Here is an 18,388-nt window from a genome sequence, read left to right as displayed (position 1 = left end):
ATCCGTATTCTTTGCCTCTTTCTTGCAAGTTTCAGAAAGAGATCCTTTTAGGTTTTTAAAATAAGTAGTCATTCAAATAAACGTTTTTCCTTCATCTTTCTTGGAATACGAACTATGAAATTGGTTACTTCATCTCCCATAAAATATTGAATTCATTCTGATGCGCCGGAAATGCTGGTTGTAAGCCGTCTTGCCAGCAGACATCATACTGCCCTCAGCAGCCGGAACCAGACTTAGGCACGATGATGCTGGCCCTGACTTCCTTGACATAACACTTGTCTACTTACCTTTGTATCTATTCACACACTTGTCACTCCTGGGAGAAGGCATTCCAAACTTCTAAGAACGTGAAGCAAACTCTGAAATCTGGTCTAATTCCTACAGCAGTGGGGCATAATTGTATCTACCATCACATAGGACTTTAGGAAATACTTGTGGAAGAATTAATACAATTCAAAACTCATTAAATGTGCCACATTATCACTTGTCAAATTCTCAGGTACTTAAACAGATGGAGTTCTGTGTGAATGACCTTTTCCTAGACAAGAAGAAGATAATCCAGTGAGAAGTCAATACCTATTTAATTTTATTTGCCTGCATTTTTCATACTGATTGTTTATTGCCATATTGAGTCTAATATAATGACATCCATCCATTGGATGGTAATTAGTCTTAGGAGAAATAGTGACAATACTTAGGACTCTAAAAAATGGCATGGCAATTATTCATCCTGCATATAATTATTGTTCTTGATTGGTCTTGTTGAGGCCAATCATGTGGAGAATGAATGCAGATGCAGGTAGGGCTGAGGTTCTAATGTTGTTATTCTGCTCTGCCAGGTGCGTTGTAGAAGACAAGAACTCGAAGGTGGCCTGGTTGAACCGTTCTGGCATCATTTTTGCTGGGCATGACAAGTGGTCTCTGGACCCTCGGGTTGAGCTGGAGAAACGCCATTCTCTGGAATACAGCCTCCGAATCCAGAAGGTGGATGTCTATGATGAGGGTTCCTATACTTGCTCAGTTCAGACACAGCATGAGCCCAAGACCTCCCAAGTTTACTTGATCGTGCAAGGTAAGAAAAGGTGGGATAGATGGGTGGTAAGGGAGAGGTGAGAAGCAGAAAATAAACATGGACAATATTTGCAAAATCCTTTCTGAAGGAAAAAAAACTTTCAAATGCATTATTGCATTTTCTCTCGGAAAGGATAGACTTAAGAGGACTAAGGAGAATATAAAAAGTGCCACTGTGAGCCAGTACCCTTGATGAGAATATTCTCTCTTAGCCCTGAATATAAAAGCACATAGCAAAGCCCCTATCTATTGAAGAGGTTGGAACAGGGTAACAAGAACACACAGAATGCTTAGAACCATGTGAGGTGCACTTTATCCGCTGTTAGGTACCGGATGCTTTGCTGAAGGCTTGATTTTTATCTTCAGCATAAAGAATGTTACTAATTATCTGTTTTTATGATAGTAAGTGTTATTTGGAAAAAATAAAATTTCCAGAGGCCTTGACATCCTCTCAGCTGGCCAGTTTTCTTTTCTTTTTTTTTTTTTAATTTTATTTTATTATGTTATGTTAATCACCATACATTACATCATTGGTTCTTGATGTAGTGTTCCATGAGTCATTGCCAGCTTTCTTTTTAAATTGTATCCCATTTAATGGTACGTTATTTGTGAGCAAATCCAGTGACCAGGATCTGCAAAGTCATTGGGGACAATCTGCTTCTAGATTGGGGTTCCCAAGGTCACATCTGAGTCATGGTTTTATAGGATGAAAACCCTAAGTGGCATACGCATGCCCCAAACTATAGCTCTCATGAGTCCCTTTCCCCATAATTGCAGGATGAGAACAAAGCTGATCAGCTGCACAATTTTATTGCAAGGGAAGTTAAACCACAAGCGGTATCAATCCATCTATCAGGAAAGATCTAAGCACTAACAAATATTAGGGCTGTTTTCATGTATTCTTGATTTACAATTTTATGTAAATTTAATGGAAATTAGGCATGGTCTTAGGGCTCCTGTCAGGATTCCAATGCAGTCAGTGGTATGGGAAAGTTTGACTGTAGCTTCTATTAATGTGTTATGGAATTGATTATTGCAGCATTTAAATTATTGCTCTCCCAACTCCTCTGATTAATAGATTGAAACTGGAGTAAAATACATCAGAGACTGCCTGGTCCAGAGGTGGTTTAGTCATGTGACCTCTATCTCGGTCCATTTGCAATGGCTGACAGCTTCATTTTATTGCTTGTTAAAGGCATGTCTACTGACTTGCAAAGTTCCAGTCACAGTCCAGACATAGAATGTTTTCCTTGTAGTTGAGTACAGAGTCGTAGAGCTCCATAACATGATACTTCAGGGCTTGGATCTCAGGCAGTCCATTATAAATGTATAAACATAACCAGAGATGTATAAATATGCAATTGGGTTAATTTACCAGCTCCCTCAAAAACACAAGTACGACATACATTCTCTCTCTCTTTCTCTTTCTCTCTCTCTCTCTCTCTCTCTCTCACACACACACACACACACACACATACACACACACCTTCCTCAAAACAAAAGAAGTTCTATCCCATGCAATGGCAGAAGGAGGGGAGGTAACTAGTTTTCTTAAAGCCCCTTATCTAATGACCAGCTCCATATTATATTATGAGATTCCTACATAATTTTTTTTAACAAGAATGAGAATTCTCTTTTTTTTTAAGGCTTTATTAATTTATTTGAGAGAGAGTGAGAGTGAGAGAGGGAGCACCAGCGGGGTGAAGGGCAGAGGGAGAAGCAACCTGTTTCTAGATGAGGAAACAGAAGTTCATTAAATTTAGGTTACATGCTCAAGGTCACATGAAGAGTTGAAGGAGTGAGTAGTTTGGAGCCAAGCAGACCAAGATTCAAATCTGAAGCATTTTCTACTGGAAGGGAAATTTGTTGTTATCACTTTAAAAACTACCATATTTATATTTAAGTCAGCTCTTAGCACCAAATGCCCCAAGCCCTCTCCCCTTTTTTTTCTTATTTATCTATGTACATTTTAGTTATGAACTAAATGTACTAATCCTGAGAGGGTTAGAGCTAGAAATAAGTTAGATCATACTTGCATATATTTTCATGCCATGTTGGCACAAGTGAAATTAACTTAAATTTAACTAACATGAAGTTAAATTTAATAACTTCATATTAAGTGAAATTCAATAAATGAATATTAAGTGATGGAGAAGAAACTACTAAGTGCCAGGTACTGTTTATTCTGTTGCGAAGCCTTCAAGTTTCTTCTAACTGGTCTAAGAATTGAATTGACATAAAATAGATTAATAGGAGAAAAATCACATTTAATTTCATATATATGGGGATCCACATAGACATGAGATTCCAAAAACAGGCAAAATGAGGTATATATATCATCCTGAACTAAAGAGAAAAGGCTGCTGGTCTGGGACTTCAAAGGAAAAGGAAAGCAATTACAGGAAAATGAAGAAGAGTAAATGTTTGGGAAGCAAATGTTGCTGAGCCATCCAGAAACAAGGGGACATAGGGAGGACTTTGATTAAACAGTGCTTGCAAGGGTCCTCCTTATCTACTGCCCCTGGTTCATATTATAATGTAGTTATTTATGGTGATAACTCTCTTGCTGGAGCAGGTCCTCTATCTAAATTCTTTTAAGCAGTTAGGGGGAAGGTCAACATTTCTTCCTGAGTCTTTGGGCCTTGATTATTTTTAGCTCTAAATAATCTGCATGCCAAAGGTACAAATCTTGGGGCAACTCTTTCTGAACCCCTACAGTTCATTTTCCCATTGATTCTAATAATATTATTATTTAGGTATTAATAACTTTATTATAAATAGGCAAAAGCTTAAAGTTCAGAGACAATAAGGAGCCTGCCCAAGGCTGCCTGTTGGCCTAGGATAGGGTTTCAAACCCATATCTGTGTGATTCAAGATACTATTGTATTTTTTTTTAATCACATTGCTATGGAAGAAAAAATGAGCAACAAATCGTATACTTGTAAGAGAGATGAAGAAAGGATCTTCTCCTCCTTGAGCCTAAGTCATGAAGGGGGATTTTTTTTGACAATTATGTGGGTGTTGGCATTTTATATCTAGCACCAGATGGCTGATCCACTGCCCCTTAAGACATTAAACCTTATGATTATATCAGTGATCATCCTGTTTTGTTCATACTGCTTCCTACTCATGCTTCAACCATGTGTTTTCACCATATCAAAGATGCTGTTTCTAAGAATGGCTGCCATCCTTCTTCCTTCCAACCCCACAGCACCTTCCTTCAAAATATGAGTCTTTTGAATTTTTCAAATTCTACCTTCCTCACCCTTCACAGTTTCTGTTCATCCCATTTAACTAGTCATTAAATAAATACTGTGTTCTTTTTTTCTTGCCTAATGGTGAAGCCACCTTTAGCTCCAAGATGCTATGAGATATCAGGAAAGAATAGCAGTTGAGAACGTGGGCCTTGAAGTCACGCTGCCTGCTTCAAATTTCAGTTTTCTTTCTTCCCTACTTAAATAAATTTGGTGGTAAACTGCTTAATTTCTTTAAGGCTCAGTTTTGTCATGTATAAAACAGATAAAATTCAAATTTTAAATCCTCCCAAATTTATTGTAGGGGTTAAACTAGATAATCTATGTAAGCCCTTAGTCCAGTGTCTGGATATCATCTGTTTTCACCCAATAAGATGATAATGGTGGTGATGGTGGTGATGGTGATGATGGTGGTGATGGTGATGATGGTGGTGATGGTGATGATGATGGTGGTGGTGATATGATGATGATGACAGCCAACTATGCTGCTGCTGATCCCGTATCTGTCACAAGGCTTACTTTGGCCCTAGGGCTATTGCCCAGAGTCTAACAACTGCTTCCACTTCTTGCCTATTACCCTTGTGGTGGACTCTTTCAGCTTTTATTTTAGATCCTTCCTGTCCATTTTCTTCAGTTGTCCTTTTTCTTAGCATTCAGTCTTTAGCTTTACTTCCTTAGGATTTTGATGGGCTTCTTAGACCAGCATCACTTTAAAGTTCTTAGTTCCCTTTATTAAGCATATTGAGGAGAAAATGCAGCATGCTTCACAGCAACACTTAGAGGGTTTGTTAAGTTTTAGATTGGTGGGAACTTCCCAGAATTTCTGATGAAGTAGATCTGGAGACTGGGGCTGAGAATATGCATTTCTAACACATTTGAAGGTGATAGTGATTCCACCGATGCAAAGACCACACCTTGAGAACCACTGCTCGAAAAGAACTGCGTACCTTAGGAACATCAGAAGAAATATTCCTGTATAATTTCATTAATTTCAGATAGTGTCACACCCCCAAATACACCTAAAACTAATCTCACTGGACATGAGACAGGGAACAGGTAGATTGAAAATACCTTAAATTTAATGGTAACATCTTAGGCCCTCTGAGATTACTTACCTAGCCTAGTCCTGTGGAAAGAAAATCTCCTCTCTTCCCAAACTGTCCATTTTCAGGTATCAAAGCTGAAAAAAAAAAAAAAATGGTTGAGACACGAAACTGTTCTAGGCTTCAAAAATCTCACCTGTATACATTTTTAAGTATTTGTACCCCTTCATGTTTTTCATGTTTCACTTTCCCTGGAAGCCTCCTTTCCTTTTATATGTATTCCCACCACATTAGTGATCATTTAACATCTCCAATATTTTCTCTCTGTTTTTGTCAGTTTGTGAGGGTCGTTACACATAAAATATCCTGTGTTGAAATAAATATGCTACATGGTTCACTAAACTCAATCTTTAGTTAAATGACATCTCTACACACCTTCCTCATGAGGTACACAAGTGAAAGTTTTGCATCAGCAAATACACAAATCAATAATGATCTCTGGGTTGACTTGTGATTAGTGGTATTAAATGTTGCATCTGTGGAACCCAAAGCTATTCAAATATGAACATGCTTTGAGATACTTAATGATGGGACTCATTTCTAAAGCCAGATATTTTGGTTCCCATACCACCTTCTTTACAGATTCTGAGACAAAAGACTAAAAAACACCATCCTTAACTTTAATAAACAGAGTACTTTGACATCCTTCCTATTAATAATGTCCAGTTCTTCTCCAGAGGTTATCCTCCTATGATCGTTTTTTCTGATCATGCCACAGATGGAGGCACTTGCTTTACAACTGTGTTTCTCTTTATGTGATCCTTGCATAACCTGCAACAAAGTCAACATTTTGGTTTATTGTACTTGTCAAAATGTAGATTCCTGAGAACCACTCCCAGAACAATTGGACCAAAGTCCCTGGGAATACAGCCAAAATTTGCAAATACACTGTGTTCTCAAGGCAATTCAGATACATGTGAAAAACCAAGAACTACTGTTGTAGGGATCTAAACAATTAGTGAGAGGAATTTGCTCCTGCCTGCCTGTTCATTTTCCTGTATGACACAGCATCAAATTGTATCTAATGCCCTGTGGAGCAGGTACTAGAGCCTTATAATAGAAAAATAAAAAATAAAATAAAATAAAATAAAATAAAATAAAATAAACCTATGTCCTTATTGAAAACAGATGTTTTTGAGTGCTGGGAATAGTGGCCTCAAAAATGAGATTTTTTTAAAACTATAACATTAAGAATCTCCATGTGTATATGAATACGAAGGACACCCTAACATGACAGAATTTTTTAAAAGTGAATCTTATTTTAAAATATCTTATGCAGGAGCACCTGGGCGGCTCAGTCAGTTAACCACTGGATTTTTGGTTTCAGCTCAGGTCATGATCTCAGGGTCATGAGATCGAGCCCTGCATCAGGCTCCGCACTGAGTGTGAAGTCTGCTTTAGATTCTCTCCCTCCCCCTCTGTCCGTACCCCCCCACTTGCACTCTCTCTCAAATAAATAAATAAATAGATAAACTCTTTATAAATAAATAAATATCTTATTCACCATTCCTTGCAACATTTATCATATTTTCAAAATTTTATTACATTATTTTTGTGCCCAGTACCCATACTAGAATGGTCATTTCCATGTTGAGTCTTTTGTTCTCTTTTTATTCTATTCTAATTTGGTTACCATTGTTGTAGAAATGACCTAATCTGCTTATAATAACATTGGAGAATTTTAAGAAAACATTTTTGGTTTTTGAAATGTATTTCTAAATTAATATTTAAATTTCACTATAATATTAAAGAGAACCCCAGACATTTTTCTCACCACTGTGATACAAGTCATATGCATAGATTCTGAGAATCTAGTACAAGTAAGGAAATTTATTGCATAATTACCTTAATTAAACCAATATAATTATGGAAAAAATATGAAAGTGGGACTTCTTGTAAGAGCATATTTGGCCTTTTTTTTTTTTTCAAATCTATATGCCTAAAAAGCCAGATTTCCTGTACCTCATAATTTTAGAATATCCATATTGACCTACAATTGTAATTCTATAGATTCCCTTCTAATTTAAAAATTGAAAACTCAAATGTTAGGAAATACCAATGTAATTTTTTTCATGAATACTGTCTAGAACTTATTGTTTCTAGGATTTAAATTCTTAGAAGCATTTTAAATCCTAATAATCATTCCTAATTCTGACCTGAATGTATTACCCAGAACTCCAAGCAGGTGTCTCTTTTATCTCTCTTAATCTGTCTTTTCTTTCCTTCTTTCATTACTATATTTCCCTTTTATCCCATTTTGTTTTCCACAGTTTTAGTTACCCACAGTCAACTGTGGTTTGGAAATATATAGTCAGAAGGGCAATAATAGCCTAACATCACAATGCCTATGTCATTCACCTCACTTCATCTCATCACATAGGCATTTTATCATCTCATATTATCACAAGAAAAAGGGTGAGTACAATACAATAGGATACTTTGAGAGAGAGAGACCACATTCACATAGCTTTTATTACAATATATTGTTATAATTGTTCTTTTTTATTATGAGTTATTGTTTTTAATCTCTTACTATACCTAATTTATTTATTAAACTTTATCATAGGTATGTATGTATATATAGGAAAAAACACAACTCATATAAGGTTTGGCACTATCCATGGTTCCAGGCATCCACCAGGGGTCTTAAAATGTATCTCCTGCAGATAAAGAAGGGGGCTACTATACTTCCTTTATTCCCCTTTCCCTTCCATCTTTCTTCTTTCCCTTCTTTAATCAGCATCATGTTGCATTGATTATCTTCTCAGTAACTTAACATTGCTTACAAAATTTCATATAAAATATTTGTCAGTGCTTCTAATTGAACTTAGCCTGGAGTTCTTCACATATTTAATACAATAAAATAAAGAATTTTAAATCTTCTTTAGTTGGATTTGATCTAGGGTTAATTCTGTTGATTATTGAAAATCCTAATGATTAGCTGGAATTCTCATTTGGAGTTCATATGCTGAAATCTACTAATTTTCCTACTCTTCAGCTTAATTTTTCAGACAATAGTCTCTTGATTCGCTATTAAAAAGCCATGTTCTGACTGTAAGGACATCACTATCCACATCAGCAATCAGACAGCTAGTGTAATGGGAAGAAGTGACTCTTTAGGACTAAACTATTTGAGATTATTTTGTTGGAGAGGAAAAATTTTTATGTATCCTTCAAAGTTCTTCTTGAGATTCTTCTAAGAATCATATTGACATGAGACAAATTAGCAGGAGACAAACAAACAAAACTTTAATAACATGTATACCTTCTGTATACATGTGAGAGACCCAGGAATACTGAGTAACTCCCCAAAATGGCCAAAGCCATCACCTTAAATACCATCTTCAGCTAAAGACAAAAGATGTTGGAGGTGGGGAGTCAGTTGTGGGAGCTTACCAGGAAAAGCACAGTAAACAAGAGTTAAGGTTGTTGTACAGAGCTAAGCCATTGCTTTCTCCACTGACAAGAGTTTCTAGAGATTTAGAATCAACCCCCTCTTCCTGGTACAGTAAGGGAGACACCCTCACAAATGGACATTTTCCTTATAAATGTAAATGTCTTTTACAAAAGGATAACTTCTTCTCAGTTTTCAGAGGTTGTGTTATGTTTGCAGTTTTAAGTTGATATTCCACTTCTGGGAAGGACTTCAAATTTTATCTAAATCAAGCTCATCCCCCCAAAATTAATTACTATCTCCAAGCTTTCTATATGTATCTGCAGTCCACCCTTTAGCTATCAAAATAAATCAACTATTTATGTCCACATACTTTCTATTCTAACTTGCATTTGTCCTTCTTGAAGATGACAAAAAATAAGGGACCAGAGACAAAGTTATTTTAGAACCCAGAGTTGGCTCAGTGTAAAAATCCAGACTCCATGAAAAGAAGAAAGCTACCTGAAGACAGAGACCAATTAATGATCAGCTATATTCAAATCTTGAATCATTATACCATTACATCAATTTTAACACATTATGGTCAGAATTTTGATGGTGATCAGGAAGAATTTGGGGATGGGGATTTATTCCATTTTGGAACTGCATATGCTAGCTGGTTTAGCTGTATCCAGTCTCTACTACAGATTGTTTTCCTTACACTTATATATCATATGTGACAACTGACAGATGGGCTAGTTTTTACACAGATATTTTACCTATCAAGGTAAGGATAGCTACCTTTCTAGTATTTTTAAATAATACTGTAAGCTACCCTAAATTGTCATCATCTATAGCATTTATGTTTTCTATACATTACCAAGAACAAATAAACAACCCCCCAAAAAGAAACCTGTGTACTCTTAAAAATATTAAAGGCAACTTTTTGAAGTCATATATTTAACAGTCAAGAAAGATATTAAATGTATATTAAATGTATATGAAAAAATATATAAATATATATGCCAATATACAAGTACTTTCATTGTTTTCAGTTTTCTCTAAATAGGTAACATTTATTTTTGGACAATGAGATGATTTGGGTTGTCTTTAAAATTTGTCGAGTCTTAGGTCTGCTTCAGTGACAGAGTATACAAAACATAGTAAGGCCCCTTTCCTTGTTCTCAATCAAAAAGCTAATAGGCAAGCTCAAGTGTAGTGGAAAAGCAGCCCAGTCTGTATCCCAAATGGAACACAAACACTACAGGGACCAGGGTTCACAAAAGAAGGACATCTGAGTAAGGAGGCAGTCACGGAGGATTAGGACCTTCGCTACATTCAAGAAAATTGAGAAAGTAAATATATTGAGGTTAATGATAACCAATTTTTCATTGCTGGGGAAGAGAAGTATAAATATGGAAAGGGGATAGCTAAAATGAACTGAATGGTATTGGATCAAAATTGGAGTTACTCGTGTTTATTCATGAGTCTTAACAGAAGATAGATGATAGATAGATGATGATAGATAGATAGATAGATAGATAGATAGATAGATAGATAGATAAGATTAGATAGATGTATACATATGTGTATATTTTCTAACCTTGCTTACTGAGAGGGCCTCAGAGCACTTATAACTCAGTAGCAGTGAGCATAGCTAGCATCCAGATGTTGATTTTAGAATATCATTCTTAACATAGGCAGTAATTTCTTTGACATCAACCATAGCAACATTTTTCTAGGTATGTCTCCTAAGGCAAGGGAAACAAAAGCAAAAATAAACTATTGGGACTACATTAAAACAAAAAGCTTTTACACAGCAAGGGAAACCATCAACAAATCAAAAAGGTAACCTACTGAACGAGAGAAGATATTTGCAAATGATATCCAAAATATATGAACAACATATACAACACAACACCCAAAAAACAAATAATCCGATTTAAAATGGACAGGGAAACTGAATAGACATTTTTCTAAAGAAGATGGCCAACAGACATGAAAAGATGTTCATCACCCATCATCAGGGAAATGCAAATTAAAACCACAATGAGATATGACTTAACATCTGTCAGAGTGACTGTTTTCAAAAAGACAAGAAATAACAAGTGTTGATGATGATATGGAGAAAAAGGATCCCTCATGTACTGTTAGTACAGTACCTTGTAAATTGGTACAGCCACTGTGGAAAACAGTATGAGGTTTCCTCCAAAATTTTAATATAGAAATACCATATGACCCAATAATTCTATTACTGGGTATTTACCCAAAGAAAATGAAAACACTAATTTGAAAAGATATGTGTAGCCTTATGTTTATTACAGCATTATTTACAATAGCTAAAATATGGAAGCAGCCTAAGCATCCATCAATAGGCAAATGGATAAGAAATATGTGAGATATATATATATATATATAATATTATACAGCCATAAAAAAGGATGAGATCTTACCATTTGTGACAACATGAATGGACCTAGATGGTATTATACTAAGTGAAATAAGTCAGACTGAGAAAGACAAATACCAATTGTTTTATTGGGGCAGGAAAACTCTTGTACTGTTAGATGCTAACATATTTTGTAAAGATAAAATTATCAAAACACTGTATTTTTGGTTTAAGATATAGATGAAATGTGTAAAACACTACCACATGTAATTAGAATGTACATGATCTAGATTTATTTAAAATCATGGAGGAGGTATGATTATTCAACAGATGGTTTTGAATAACTAATTAAAGAAAAAATAGAATTGTATTTTTACTAAAAAACCACTCATGAAAATTAATACCACATTTTTTAAAGACTTAAAAGTAGAAAATAAAGGAAAAGCCTGGGGGAACCATCAATAAATATGTACCGTAACAGAGTGAGGAGGGCTTTCTTAATATAAAAGCAAGTGCAAAGAACACAAAGAAAAAAAATGAATAAATTTGACTAGGTATATATAAATGTATAAAATTAAGGGAAGTGATAAAGTGATTTAAAAACAAAATATGTAAAAAATAATGCTTTAACGTCATTGGTATATGATTACATGTCAACAGGTCAATAAAGGGAGAAAAAATATCGGTACAGAAAATAGGACTAAAATTTGTCTAAGGGCATAAAATCAGTTTACAAAAGGACTCTTGGATATAGCAAACATATGAAAAACTGTGAAAACCTCACTAATAATCAAGGAAATGCAAAGTAAAACAGCAATAAATTGTTATTTTTTAGACCAGTAATACTGGGAAAGGGTTAACAAAATGTGGCTAGGCTGAATTGGCAAGTCAGTATGAAAACTGACACTTTTCTATCTCCCTGTTGAGAGTGTAAATTACTGGAAACTTTGCTAGGGTATTGTGGGGATGTCTATCAAAGCTTTAAAACATATTTGTATCATTTGACCCAATAATTCCACTTCCATGAAAATCCTTTGAAATGCAAACAGATTTTTGTACAAAGTGGTCATCACCAAATTATTTTTAAAGAAAAGTATGAAAAGCCCCTAAATATTCAGAATAAGGAATGAGGAGATTAAATTAAGGTCATTTCCTAAGCAGAAATACCACTAGCATGGACATGAGAGTAGCTGCCAGCACCAACCTCTCCCCTATGTGTAGAACCTTTATCCTTTCAATACTGGGGTACAGACATAACCCCCCAGTGTAAAAGCAGAAATCAAATGCAAACACCCTCAAAACTATGGCTCGGACAGGAGATCCAGGCCTTGAAACTTGTACCTGCCAAAGACTTGGAATTATTAATAGATATTATTGATACAAGAAACTTGAGACCAAAAGAGTCTATTTGGGTAATTGGTGGCACTAGTGAAAGTGAGTTTATATATGACAATAGCTCTATCACTGAGGTTTCACTAAGGCCTGGATTGAGAGCCATGTTGGTAATGGTGAAAGCTATAGCACCTCATGTTCAGATTTACCAGCAGTCATGCTCCCCTCATGATTTTTTGGCACTATTCTGGTTTTGCAGGCTTCCCAGTGATACTGTGAGTTGCAGTGAGCTCCTCCTCTGCACAAGACAGCCAGAGATGTTTTCTCTTTCTTCCAACTTAAAACTCTTGAGTCACACAACTAAGCAGCCAGCCATTGACTATCATGCTTTATAAAACATATTATTACATGATAAATGTTTGCTGTATATGGTTAAGTGAAATGGTAGGTTACAAAAAAGTATAATCCGTAACCTGAATTTTGTAAACTATAATAAATACACACACCATATGCACTCATATATCCACTGGAAAAAAAGAAAGAATGAAATATACCAAAAATGTTTTAAAGTAGTTTTTTGAGTGTTTTGTTTATAGGTAAATTTTTATGTTATTTAGTTTCCAATTGTGTGTGTGTGTGTGTGTGCATGTGTATCATGTTTGGAGAATAGCTTAAAAATTGTTAAAATAATAATTATGATTATTGAAAGGACAGATTTTTAGAAAAATTTTCAGAGAGCACAATTTCTCTTTGGTGCCTTCTACCTCCATTTTTTTGTTGTTGTTGTTTTTTTCTCCGTCCTTCCATCATTCCCTTTCCTTAGTGTTTCTCTATTTTTTTTTCTTTTTTCCAGAGTAGAAGCAAACTCATAAAATCATCTATTCTAAAAATGATAAGGCCTTAATTTCATATGTCTTGCAAAGATACATTCTTTCTAAAGAGATATTATAAAGATAATGCTAAACACACACACATGCACGCACGCACGCACACACACACACATTACAATATCTTGGAGAGGAGGAACAAAAACAGAGATTTCATGTGAAAAGACCTTGTCAGTCCTCTCAAATTGAGTACAACTGTAGAATAAACAAGTTTTTGTATCAATTTCTAAGTCCCATCTTGATTTCAAAACAAAACAACAACAACAACAAAAAATAAAAACCTCGCTAGATTTTTTTGAATGCTGCTTTAATATTGAATTCATTTGCCTGTCTATCCAAGCTGGAGCCCACAGTCTCACATTTAAGTGGTCTCCTTCCTGGCACACTAAATTCAAGTCTATTTGATTTTATCTTGTTTTGACCTCTTCTGTCCCTAGCCATGGGGTAACTCCATATTCTTTTTCTCTATTTTATCTAAAGGTTGCTAGGAAATGGGATATTGTAACATTTTATTGAGTACCCTACGAAGTCATGCTAATCTCAGCTGAGTCCTCATGCTTTCTAGAAATCTCTGTTCATCACTGGCGGATTTTCAACTCAATTGCCTAAAACATTTTTTCCTAGTCTTCCTTATTCTAAGTTTACAACCTTCCACTGTTCCTCTCTTTTTAAAGTGCCAATCTGTTTAGAATTTTTTCTATTTATGCTCTTTAAAAAAAGTCTATTAGATACACTGCTAATAATTCTCTCTCTCTCTCTTTTTTTTGCAATCCCTTTTCTTCTTATGTCCTGAAATAATGCCCTTAGTGTTCTGTCTCTCAGACTATGTCAACTTGAAATTTTTTAGTTGTATGATCTTATTTCTGTATGTTTCATCAGAACCGTCTGTGCTTCTCTTTCCTGTTCAAATTCTGTCCATTGATGACCTCATCTTTAATGTAACATCTGTACAGTTTTATTCCAAGGCTTTGTTGCCAGCCTTTCCATTGGGGGTGGTGGTGGAGTAGAGAATCCTAGTCCAGAAACATTTCATGAGCATTTTTTTCTCTCTACTAGCCACTCCATGTTTATTGTGCTCAAGTCAAAATTAACCACTCCCTCCAAAGCATTTCCCCCTCTTCCTTCTGATTTCCTTTTTTTAAAAGATTTTATTTATTTGTTTGAGAGAGAGAGAGAGGTTGAGAGAACTAGTGGGAGGAGGGGCAGAGGGAGAGGCAGACTCCCTGAGGAGCAGGGAGCCCGATGCGGGACTCCATCCCAGCACCCTGGGATCATGACCTGAGCCGAAGGCAGACACCTAACCAACTGAGCCACCCAGGTGCCCCTCCTTTTTGTCAATAATGGCACAATTGATCTCCCTGAAAGAAGGGCTATTTCTAACTTTTCATTCCCATCTATCCCAATCTATTTCTTCCATTCAATCAGTCACATGTTTTTGTGAATCACGTTTTCTACATTCTCTAATTTAGTCCCTCATTACCTCTTTCTCATACTTTTTTCAAGAAAAGTGGTATCTCTTCCTCTTATCTTTCTGTATTCTAAATTGGCCTGAATATCACTTCCAGATATTTGTCAAATATAGCTCTGATATTAACATTCCTTATCTCAAAACTTTCAACTTCTCATAACTGTGCACAGAATAGTCTAGTTCTGAGTGATTTTTCCTCAACATATTGTTCAAAACTACCTTCTTCGTACGTGCATACTCTGTAACCTAGATAATTAAACTCTTCCCCAAAATTGTGAAAGTAGAGTTAGCCAGTCATGTAATGTGAGAAAGAGGATTCCAGGTGGAATAAGGCATGTGGCCAGTAGGCTGGAACATGGTGAGCAAGGAGGGATGGGAGACAAGAGGAGGCTGCAAAGATACACAGATCCTTGCAGGGTATGTTAGGGTTTTATTTTGCTTTGGTTTTTGGAGGATGTGTTTGGGTATTCTAAGTGTGGGGATGCAAATCAATTGAAAATTTTAAGCAGGGGAGTAACATGTTCCCATTGAAGTTTAAAAAAAAAAATCACTCTACACATTCTGTAGAGTTGTTTCTCTATCATGACTTACTTAATTGTACCATCCACAAGCAAACTCTCTCTTCTGTAATACTAGAAGCACTTTATCTTTCTCTGAACACATATCACTTTCTACTTTGTCACATGGCTATTTGAATACACATATTATCTCTTCTACTAGGATAAGCTCCTAGCATGCACAGACTATGTCTTGTTTCTCTTTGAAACCACACAGAACTTCAGAAAATAGTAAGTTCAGAAAATACTGGATAAAGGATCAGTAGTCTTACTTTCTAGCAATAACATCCAGGTTCTTAGTGGAGGGTGAAATCATATAAGGAATGTTCACAGTTGATGAAATCTTAGTCTATACTCATTGTGATTCATCATCACCTTAACTTTGTATGGAAGGAGCAAATCTTTCTAATTGTCTGTACCCAATTCCCTCTATCTTTCAAACAGCAATAAATCTCATCAACTTCTTTACAATGGTTTAGCAAACATCACCCAACTAATAATTACTGAATATTTTAAGTTTTCCCAAGAAAAGTAGCAGTTTTCTCTTTTAATATTTGCTACAATGAGAAAAATATTAAATCTGAAAGATAAATTACTATTTTCTACTACATATCCAGTCACAAGAGCCATACCAGGCCTATGAGTTAACAAAAATGAGAGCATTTCAGAAGGCTCCAAAACAGAAAAGAGGAGTAGATATCTCTTTCCTGAATGGTGATTGGTTGCTGAACAAATAATGATTTGTGGCACATTTTAATTATTCTTCTGGATGGAATGGTACATGGAAGGGGGAAATGAGATTACTCTTTAACATATTGAAGCATCTAAAAACCTATGCAACTTTTATTGATCTACTCTCTGCTGGATAATCCTGCTATTTAAAATCGATGACATATTAACTTCTCTCAGAATGCCTCTATGGTTGTAAACCATTCTTCATTTTTTGTTGAGAAGTAAATTTCTTATTCATCCCCCTCCCATTAAACAAGTTTCCATAGATTTTGGGAATACCACAAATTTGTCAGTATCACTCTTATTTTTTCATCCTTCTCCCCATTTCACTTCCATTTTATAATCATGTTTGATAACTTGAGAGTGTAGAGTTTTTTGGGACAGAGTAGTCTTCAAGAGTCTCTGAAAAAAAGATGAATAAACTACCAATATCTGCGCATGGTTCATTACCCATATCCCAGCAGAATCTTTCCTAAAAGTTCTTTAATAAAGAGAAACAAAACATTAGCTTGATGTTTCTGTTTGTTTTGTTTGACAGGGGATGGAGGGGACAGTTTAGATTTTTTAAATAGCAAAATACAGGAAAGGATATGTCCAGAGAACAATAAACTCCCTGTATCTCTGACTCAGATCAAATTTCATAGCAGCTTATTTCATCACCTTAAAAGAAAAGTTATTTGAGTTACACTGCATTAAGAGGGGGAGAAAAACCTGTTCAAGAATGCAGCCTGGCCAAATGGCCCTTGATTGATGGGGCAGCAACAACCAGGGGGTATTTGCCAACTCACCATTGCCAAGTCCTCAGAGTGATTTTGCTGCTGTGACAGCTGGTGTTCTCTATTGGAAGGCTGTGTCTGTATACATCTATGATTTGCATATTTATATACCTCGGCTGCTGTATGAGGTCTGCATTTCACAGCAGTGTGCGTAAGCTGTGCAGCCTTACTGCTTGAGTGCCTCGGGGCATGGGATGGTAGAATTGGTTTGGGTAAAATTAGAATTTTAAGGTTTTGCAGGTTAGCTAGTAATACCACATTTTTTTTCATCTCCCTCTTCATCAACTTTCAGTAATATTTTTGAAGCATCTCTGCATGGGCTACCATTTGAGGCAGACACATTATATGCTCTCTAGGAAGGTACAAGCTCAGACATTAAGACATCATACACAGATAGAAAGAATGACATCAAAGGAATATATTTAGTCAAGTTGAAGCCTAAAGAGGGAATTGTGGGACTTATACACTGAAGGGAGTTACTGATGCTTTTCCCTAAGTTGATATAAGAAGGTAAGAATTTCTCTGTAAGGCAGATATGAACTCAGCTAAGGCTTCTCTTTCTAAATAGTAATACCACAGAGTTTCTGGAATAGGTGGGATTTCCCCTGTTATTTGGAAGATCAGTTATGAAATGTGGGAAAAAATGGGGGAGGCTCTGGAGGAAGAGCACAAAAGCTTGAAGAAAACAAGAGTTGGATAAAACAAAAAATGACTATGTGGAAATGAAGTGATTTTAAGAACCAAGAGAGTGGTAGGTGATTAGGAAGAAATATATTAGGGTGGAGGGTGTCATACAAAGAATTTTGAAGGTAATTGATATGAATATTAGTCTTTGCTCCCTGTGAGATTGAAAGTCTCTTAAGGTCAAAAAGCATTATTTGGGTAAAAATGATGGATGGGATCTCCAGTGAAGGAAAGATAATCAATCTGAAGTAGGATATTTTTGAAGTCAGTTTCCAGAAAATAGTAGTATCGGAAAGAAGATATCCAGATTACAGTTCTAATGGATGAAGAGAGTGGGGCAATGTTTTTAAACAGGTAAAGACTGTAATGTTTGGTAAAAATATTCAAATTGTGTCAGAAAACAATACAGAGTTTAAAAGTTAACTTAAGCTTTCTTCTAAGCATGTTTCCACTCGAGTGGTGTGGAGTGTCATGGTAAGGCAATAGTTCTCATTTTGAAGAATCTACCATATGTGTCAGACATTCATACACCTACAAACTTCACACAAACCCTCTGGAGTGAGCATTAAGAGCCTGGTCAAAGATGAGATAATGGGGGCAGAGAAAATTAAATAACTCACCCAGTTTCACACAATTAATATGTAGTAGTACTATGATTCAGACTCAGGTCTGTCTGATTCCAGAAGTCATTTGCTTATTTGTTTGCTTGTTTTCCTAACATGCTGCTTCCTTGGACACAGAGGAGAAATATAAAGAAAAAAA

At 35.7% G+C, this 18,388-nt stretch overlaps 1 protein-coding gene across 3 annotated transcripts in view; it reads left to right on the top strand.

Moving 5' to 3' along the window:
- The window catches only part of LSAMP (limbic system associated membrane protein), a 645,767-nt gene that overhangs the window by 334,324 nt on the left and 293,055 nt on the right, over positions 1–18,388 (top strand). For all 3 annotated transcript variants that reach the window (XM_078066400.1, XM_078066398.1, XM_078066402.1), the window contains exon 2: positions 840–1,072. In XM_078066400.1, coding sequence (XP_077922526.1) covers positions 840–1,072 — 233 coding nt within the window. The remainder of the gene's footprint in view (positions 1–839; positions 1,073–18,388) is intronic.

Source organism: Halichoerus grypus, chromosome 1 (assembly GCF_964656455.1).
Source record: "Halichoerus grypus chromosome 1, mHalGry1.hap1.1, whole genome shotgun sequence".
NCBI lineage: Eukaryota > Metazoa > Chordata > Mammalia > Carnivora > Phocidae > Halichoerus > Halichoerus grypus.
The sequence above is the reverse complement of the archived record's forward strand: the minus strand, read 5'-3'. Positions and strand labels throughout refer to the sequence as shown.